General features: G+C 56.4%; 1 protein-coding gene across 1 annotated transcript; it reads right to left on the reverse strand.

Moving 5' to 3' along the window:
• Positions 1-379: 379 nt before the first annotated feature.
• TCF15 (transcription factor 15) lies at positions 380-8201 on the reverse strand. Its single transcript, XM_030533321.1, has 2 exons — positions 7399-8201; positions 380-966 (listed from the first exon to the last, which is right to left on the reverse strand). The coding sequence occupies exons 1-2, from the start codon at positions 7873-7875 to the stop codon at positions 892-894; spliced, it is 552 nt and encodes a 183-aa protein (XP_030389181.1). The 5' UTR covers positions 7876-8201; the 3' UTR covers positions 380-891.
• Positions 8202-8568: the final 367 nt, after the last annotated feature.

Here is an 8568-nt window from a genome sequence, read left to right on the forward strand (position 1 = left end):
GTGTCCGACAGCAAATGAATCATCAGCTCACTGGACTCAGTGAGTTACCCCCGTTTCTTCATACCTTTCCCATGATCCTCCTTCCTCCCTGAGCCAAGGCCTCACCAAAGCCCATGTGGCAGCACACAGAATGACTCCTGGAGTACCAGGGTCTCTGCATTACCGCACCAGCCATGGTTATCAGCGGGCACACTGCAGGCCAGACCAGGTTGGCACTCGATCAAGACCTCCAGAGCAGAAGCAAAAGGCCCCTGGGGGAAGCAGAGCCAGTCTGCTGTCAGCCCCCTCAGCGGGGGAGACCCCCAGCCCTCCACCTGCAGCTGGAGCTGTGTGTCTTGAGCATAACGGGGGGGGAAACAATGAAAAAAGAGCCAACAAATGATCAAAAAAATAACTTTTATTTTCAAACCTGCTGAATATGAAAAACAAAACAGTGACCATGGAGACCTGCAATAATCTTAACTCTCATAAAGCTCTGTATCGACACTGACCATTGAACGATATTTTACACTCTCGCCCTTGCCCGCTCCTCTGTCCTGCAGCCACTGGGCCAACATCCCCTTCCAGGGGTCAGTGAGCCCTGCTGCCCCCGGGCTCCCGCTGGCCGCGAAGGACAGGCACAGTGGATGGCAGAGGAGCGGTCGCTCTCGCTCTCTCGTATTTGCATCTAGAGCATCGTCCTGCCTTTCGGTCCAAGTCGGTGCAGCCCCAGCCCCCTGTGTCTCCGTGGAGTCCTTTGAGTGTGGGCTCATCTCACACAGGCTTTCCTTTCCTTGAGCTCCAGGGGTCCCTTGCTCCTTCCCGCCCCCCAGTCTGGAATATCAAGCTCATGTGTTCTGGGGTTCGGCCACCTGGCCTGGCTCCTCAGGCAGATGCTCCCGCAGCTCGGGCTCATCTCCGCGGCACTCGCATTGGGTTCACCCCTCGCGCCTTCAGGCAATTGCCCGCAAGCTCCCTCCGGCTGCCCTGCAAGAAAGGAAGGGGAAAGCTGGAGACACGATGCCCACACCGCATTCCTGTGCCCCCAGACAGCTGGACTTTGCCCTGAGCCACTGTTCTAGCAGGAGGCAGAGAAAAGCCCAGAGACGAGTGCATCTTGGGGTGAGGGGTAGAGACGCTCAGGGGAACAGGAAGATCCCCCTGCAGAGTTTGCTGTGGGAGCTGCCTTGCTAGTGCATCATAGAAGCACGATGGAACGGAGCAGGAAGTCCTCACTCATTTCTACCTGACTTTGCTGGGGACTTTGCCTGACAAAAACTCTTGTAATGCGCTCAGGGGACAGCACAGTCCTGGTGGGATCCACCCCTTTCTCAGAGCTCTTTCCACTCCTCTGGGCTCTTGCTACAGACCGAGCTGTGCATCCATGGCCCCCCAGCGTGTTTTGGAGGAGGGGTGATACACCACACTCCATCTGGGATGGCTGTGCGACCATCCCATGTGACTCTGCTAACAAGGCCCGTGCTAGCATCACTCAGGGAGGGGCCTGCTTTGGGGCTTTTTCGCCACTCGGACTAGGTTGTGCCTCTCCATAGTTCAGCTGGGGCAGTCACGGGGAGCCCAGACCAGAGGTGTGTGTTCCCACCTCTCTGGAATGGGAAGGGGAGGTGTTTGCAAAGGAAGGGCGTGGTGGAAAGTCCATCCCCCAAGCACTACAGCCCTGAGACTCAAGGCTCCGGCCATGTCATCTTGTCACATTTCAGGCTCCAGAGGGAGGTCTGGCTGCAGTATGGTGCTGTGACTTTCCTCGTACTCTGCCTTGCGATTGGATGACAGAAGGGCAGGTGGCAGAATGGCCACGGAGCCAGGGCAGGGAACACAGGGAGGATGGATTTTTAAGTTCTGCAGTTGAGAGAAGGGCTGGGTTTGAGAGATGGGGAAGGGCAGGAGATCAAGCTGGGCTGAAGCTGGCATGCTGACATCTCGCCTGTTCTTGGTATGACCAAGAGGACGGGATCCTATGTGGTGGGTGCCCAGGGATTAGCCATCAAGGTCAATGTGACATCTGAGCTCTAGAGGTGGAACCTTACAAAGCACAGTTCTCTCTCCCCACTCCCTGCGCCCTGGCTACCGATTGTATCCTGATAAGTCCCTACTTTGGAAAGTGAGGAAATTTCCAGTCTCTTTCCTGGGGACCCACTAGCTGGGAATTTAGCTCTTAAATCCGTTTGGAGTTACATTTATTCCCTCGTCTCTTGATGTGAAGCCCCTGGGGGAAAACCGACCTGGGACTGACCCACGAGTACTGGGATCGGGGAGGGTTGTCCTGACTGGTACGCGTCAGAGCAGGCTGCAGGAGAGAGAGCCACTGGCCAGGAAAACAGCTGCTTGAGAGCCTTTCCTCACAAGGGAGCCCGGAGCAGGTCACAAGCCACTCCGCAGCCTATGGTGGCAGGAGGGGACCCTTTGGCTAAGGAACAAACTTCTGCTCTGCTGGAAAGCACCATGGGATCTTCCCACCTGACTGTGCCCCTGCCCCTGACCCCCAGGGAGCCACCGCAACCCCCCATGGCATCCCCACTGACCATTTAGAGAGGCCTGGGGTCTCTGGGGACAATGACCCCAGAGCAGGTCCTGCCTTCCCAGAGGAGCTCTTTGCACTAACCAAAATGAGGTGTCCTGCTCTGCCACTCCTAGCGGGTGCAGTCCCCACCCAGACCCTCTCGCCTGGGACTCGCAGGCGCTCTGTGTTCCTTAGCCTGTCTCAGGAGTGTGAGAATGTGGGGCAGGGCCTGCGACAGGGAGAGGTCCCAGCAGGTACCGTGAGCAGATGCCAATGTTCAGGAAACGAATCCCCTGGACTGAACTTCCACCCACCACGCCATGCAGAGAGGGACCTGGGTTGGCTCTAGGCAGGGGCCTTGCCCTCAAAGGAATCCTGATTACCATGGTAACACATGACCTACCCCGGGGTGCCTGTGTGCTGTGGGAATCGGCTGGGAACACTCCACGGAGATGTGACACCAGGCCCTGCCCTCCCCTGTGCAGAGCATTTGGTGCCCGTTACATTGAGGTCGATCCCCTCTTCCAGGCTCAAGCCGGTGCTGACGGTGTTGTAACAGCTTCTCCCACCCCAACCACTCTGCAGTCCCAGCCGCAGGCCCAACCTGTGCACCTCTGCCAGGCCCTGCAGCTCTCCTGGCTCGTCCAGCCCTGCCCCAATCCTGATCTGTGGTAGCCCTCCTTTTGGGCCAGGACCCCTCAAAGCTCTGCTGATGCAGCCTCCCTGTGTTCCTCAGCCATCCTCGCATGTTGGGGGGGACTTTGCGATGCAGAGACCTGACCCTGACCAATACGGCTAGCGAGAGGCAGCAGTGGCAGTGAAGTCCTGTGGCTAGGGCACTTGGGAATCTGACGGCCTTGGCTCTAGTCCCAGTTTTCCCAGTGACCTGCTGAACGAGTCCCTTCCTCTCTCCACATCTTTGCTGTGGGAAAGAAATCCCAACTGCTGCAGATACTTGTTTCCCATTTAGAGACAGTGCCCTTGTTCTCAGAGGCTGGTGTGCAGGCCCTGCTGCAACTGTCCGTGCCAGAGCTTGTGGATCAGCTCTCAGAGCACTAAAATCTCCTTCCTTAGGTCTCAGAGCAGCGGGAGGAAATGCAGATAGGGAGGAAGCTTCCTGATGGGGGAGGTCTATCTGGCTATAGAGGGGGTGGAAGCTCCATTGCTTGGGACGTTAAAAGCTGGGCTTGCCCTGGCACTAGTAACTGTTCTGTGGGAAGCAGTCCTGCCTTGGGAGGGAAAGATGGTCCTAAAGGTGGCTTCCATCGATAGCTGAATACTTATCTTTGGCCCGCCCCCTTCCTGCCAGCCATGCAAGGGGGTGAGAGGGCTTTTTGGTTATCGTCTCCAGCCGCTGAGGTTAAGGGCAAGTTTCCAAAAGGGTTGAGGTCTAGTCTCCCTCTTTCCCATGCCTGAGTCCTTGGGCCACTGAGAACAGCTGCAGACCAGAGCACCGGCAAGGGTGCCAGACCTGGGTCTGCCATTCAGGCACAGGCCCAAATGTTGGGGGTGTACAGTGCATGGGCAGGTGGGACATGACCTCTCTTGAGCATCTGTTGCGTTTTTTAAATCCATCAGCTCAAATACTTCAATAGCCAGAGAGAGGAGAGGTGGACAAGGGGCTGGGGGAAGAGACAGGAGGTGAGAAATAAAGGGAGAGAAGCTGGAAGCGGGGACAGATCTCAGTGAGAATTGTGGGTGTGAGAGTGCCTGGCCAGTGTGTAGCTCAGGAGGAGCCTGCTGCAGCCAGTGGAGTCACACCAGGCTGCAGCCCCATGTACCCTCCTGCCCTGCAGAACGGTTGGATGTGTGAAGGGCTGTCTGACCTGGAGACGACGTGCAGGGACGGGGCAGTGTGTGAGCGCTGGGGTCAGCGTGCTGGGCAGTATGCGGAGGGTAATCGAGCGCATCCAGAGAGCTTGCCCAGATTGGCTTTGCATTTAGGGACTCCGGACTCCCAGTCCTGACCCAGCACCAGCTCAAGCCCCACGGCAGCCTTCCCAGGAGACAGTCTACAGAGGATGGAGACAATGAACTGGCTCTGTATTTCTCTCCTCTCATTCTGCACCATTCAGGACAGAGCTGCAGCAGGGGCCAGATCCTGAGGCCCTGACTGCAGTGAACTCCCTCTGATTTCTGGGAGCTGGGACCTGAGTGGAAACTATGGATTAGGCCCAAGATTTCTGTCTCTTTTGAGTTCATCTCCTCCTGCTCTTTATTCCCCACATTATGCCAACATCCTATTTGTGACCTCACAGCTGATTGCCGTGGCGAAGGTTATGATGTCACAGGCAGAAGATTATGATTAGGGCCCTACCGAATTCATGGCCATGAAAAATGCATCACAGACTGTGAAATCTGGTCTCCCCCCATGAAATCTGGTCTCCCCCCATGAAATCTGGTTTTTGGGTGCTTTTACCCTGTACTATACAGATTTCATGGGGTGCGGGGGAGACCAGCGTTTCTCAAATTGGGGGTCCTGACCCAAAGGGAGTTGGGTCACAGGGGAGGTCACAAGGTTATTTTAGGAGGGTCGTGGTATTGCCACCCTTACTTCTTGTGATGCAGTAGGGACTGTCTGTGTGGGGAGTGGGAGAGCAGGGGAGGACTTTAGGGGATGGACGATGCCAGGGCCTGTAACCTGAGCTAGGTAAGGGAGGGGAAAGGTCAACACCTTTGCCCGGGAAGGGGAACAAAGGAAGGGAGTGGCAGGAGGGAAGAAGTTTGAGTTTGGGCTTGGGGCTGTGTGGGCGGAATTCAGGGTATCCTAGCTAGGATCCAAGCACCCTGAAAGCCCAGAAGGACTCGAGGGAGGGGTCCTGACTGTGCCTGCAAGCTCTGCTGTAACCAGTGTTCCTGTTGTCCAATAAACCTTCTGTTTTACTGGCTGGCCGAGAGTCACTGTGGGTCCCAGAAAGAGGGGTGCAGGGCCGGACTCCCCCACACTCCGTGACACTTCTGCGCTGACTTCAGAGCTGGGTGGCCGGAAAGTGGCAGCTGTTGCCTGGGCACCCAACTCTGAAGGCAGCACGCTGCCAGCAGCAGCGCAGAAGTAAGGGTAGCAATATCATACCATGCCATCCTTACTTCTGCGCTGTTCCCTTCAGAGCTGGGATCCCGGCCAGCAGCAGCCACCGCTCTCCAGCTGCCCAGCTCTGAAGGCAGCGCCACCATCAGCAGCAGTGCAGAAGTAAGGGTGGCAGTACTGCAACGCCCCCAACAATAACCTTGTGACCCCCCCCGCACACAATTCCTTTTTGGGTCAGGCCCCCTACAATTACACCACCATGAAATTTCAGATTTAAATAGCTGAAATCATGAAAGTTATGATTTTTAAAATCCCATGACCGTGAAGTTGACCGAAATGGACAGTGAATTTGGTAGGGCCCTAGTTACGATATTTGTGGAGGAAGGTAAAGCCCGAACGTGCATAGCCAGGAACAAACATTTCAGAAGTATCCAGATCTGCCTTTCCAAAGGTGTTAGCTCCCTTGAGCTGAATGGCAATGGGGTAACTCCAGGTGAAAGAGTACCTAGAACGTGAGAGGCGGTGAAATTACAGCCTGGCAAGCAATCACCCCCACAGCCTGGGGCAAGAGGGCAGCTGGGAATTGAGCTCTGTCCAGACTCAATATTGGCGTCTCTATTTTATTCCTACAAAGGGCTGATCTGACTCCAGGGCCCAGACACCCTCAGGCTCTGAAGGGGGTTCAATGTAATGTATCCACAGCTTGGTCTCAGGTCTGCCTCTACCTTAAATCTAAACCAAGCATGTGGAAACTAGAACAAGTTATGTGATACTGGCACAGAAGGCGTCTGCAGGAGGCCACGCCCAAGAGGGGCCTGTTCTTCTTTAGAATTTCTCTGCTCAGGTTCTCTGCCCAGGGGCAGGAGTTCAGCGTTTCCATGAAGAGTGAGACAGCCAAGGAGTCCAGGGAAAGCGCCTGAGATGCCCCTAATGCAACCGCCGGAGCAGGTGCGCTGTGCAAGGCAGGGGCTTGTAGAAAAGACAGGTGGAAGACAGTGAGAACACATCCAGTGAAGAGCCCTGCATTCTCGTGACTACGCATTTAAAGTAGTGTTAATGGGACAGCTAGTGCACGTTAAGGGAAATGCTCAGTGTCCAGGAGCTATTTAGTAAGTTGGATCTGCCTGTGGAGGCAGCCTGGCCCTGCAGCTGTTAGGCCTAAGACAGGGCTCAGGAGTAGGTTCCAATCCTAAGTGACCCCTGGGTGTGAGCTGGGATGAATCACTGCACCCCTCCAGGCCTCAGTTTCCCCATTTGTAAAAGTACTAATGAGATTTGCTCACTTTTGAGACCTTCAGCTGAAAGGCATGACACAAGCCCAGGTCCCCGGGGTGTTATTTCATTGGGCCAGAGGTTGCTGTCCCAGGCACCCTTGTGAATCTGGAGTGCTGCGGAGCTGAGTTCCTCTGGATTTACCCAGAGCGCAGAGTTTGGCCCAGGCCGGAGTCATGCGCGGGAGCTGTGTGCGTGTAGCCAAGGGCAGAATTTGTCCGAAAGCAGGTACACCTCAGTGAATGCCCGCACGTCCCAACCCGCACAAGCATCCTGCTGAGTCTGAACTACAGCCTGTGCTGATTTCAGTCTGTGCCAGCTGTCACCTCTTCCCCTTCACCCTTCATATCCTCCTGCCATTCGGCCATGCACTCCCCACAGAGTCCCACTGACACCTCTGCTTCCATTCATCCCGACACCTGAAACCCAGCACCCTCCCCTCCCACACGCATCCCAGCGACATCGCTCTATACCTAGGTAGGGCCTTTCCCAGTTCAAATGCAGAGCTCCCTTCCCAGCCTCCCTTCTCAAAGGGATCCTGTTTGCCAGTGGCTGGCTGAGCAGGGGCAGCGCTACCCAGCTGGGAGGATGGACTTACCCCTTTCCTCTGGTTGCTGAGGCAGAAGGTGCAGATGCTGCGGGGTTGTTTGTTGTCCAGCTCCCCCTTGGAGCCATAGATGGCACTGAAGCAGGGCTGCCCATCCTCGCAGCCCTCTCCAAGCAGCAGCACATTGGCCAGGTGGGAGATGTAACTAGAGGCCAGGCGGAGGGTCTCGATCTTGGACAGCTTCCTATCCATGGGCTCGGTGGGGATAAGGGTCCGCAGGGCTGTGAAGGCCGTGTTGACGCTCTGTGTCCGGTCCCTCTCCCGGGCGTTAGCCGCCTGCCTCTGCTTCACCATCACCACCTGGCCTGGCTTCCTCGCCACCTTCCTCCTGGTCTCCAGGTCCTCATAGCAGCCGTAGGACTGGTCCGAGGCATCGCTCTCGCTCCGATTCTCTTCGTCTTCGGAGAGCATGCTGAGGTCTGGGTAGAGCATGTGAGCTGCCATGGGTCTCAGCATGGTGAACGCCATGGGGGTTTGCCCCCAGACCCAGGGCCCCGCTGCTCTCTGGGAGCCTTCAGCAGCAAGACACTTCTGTGTGCTCCAGGCTGGAAGGGCTCCGAGAGGCAGTCTGGCTCCTCGCTGGAGCACCAGGGACTCACTCCAGAGGCTCACCCTTGTGGCGTTCAAGGGCTCACAATGCGCGGACACAAGCAGGAAGCCCTCTCCACCCCCGCTGCAGGTCCTGACGTCTTCCCAGCTGTTGCTCCAGCTTCTCCCCTTTCGTGTCGGAGAGGGTGGGACAGTTTGCTCTAGTGGGATTCACAAGAATCTCTCTATATAAGTCCTGGGAGGGGCTAGGAACTAAGAGCAGATTCCTGGCCAGCCAATGGGGCTGCCCTGGACTTTTCCATCCAGCCAACAGGACTGTGGTGCTCTCCCAGCCCCCGGAATTTAAAGCCAGCAGATGCTGCCTGTATTCGGTACTTTACAAGGATCAGGGTGGGGGCCCTTTCTGGTGCATAGACACCTTGCAAACAGCACCCTGCGGGGGTGGCTGATGGCGATGAGTCAAACAGGCTGCAGCTGGGCACAGGCTGTGGTGGGAAGTGCTACTGCACATCTGAGATCAGCCCACCGCTGGGGAGCTGCTGCAAATGCTGCTTCTGTACTAACTCCTGACACAGACAGACCAGGCAGGTCCAGCCGATTTCACAGCCCCCT

This window comes from Gopherus evgoodei, chromosome 14, assembly GCF_007399415.2.
Source record: "Gopherus evgoodei ecotype Sinaloan lineage chromosome 14, rGopEvg1_v1.p, whole genome shotgun sequence".
In the NCBI taxonomy this organism is placed as follows: Eukaryota; Metazoa; Chordata; order Testudines; family Testudinidae; genus Gopherus; species Gopherus evgoodei.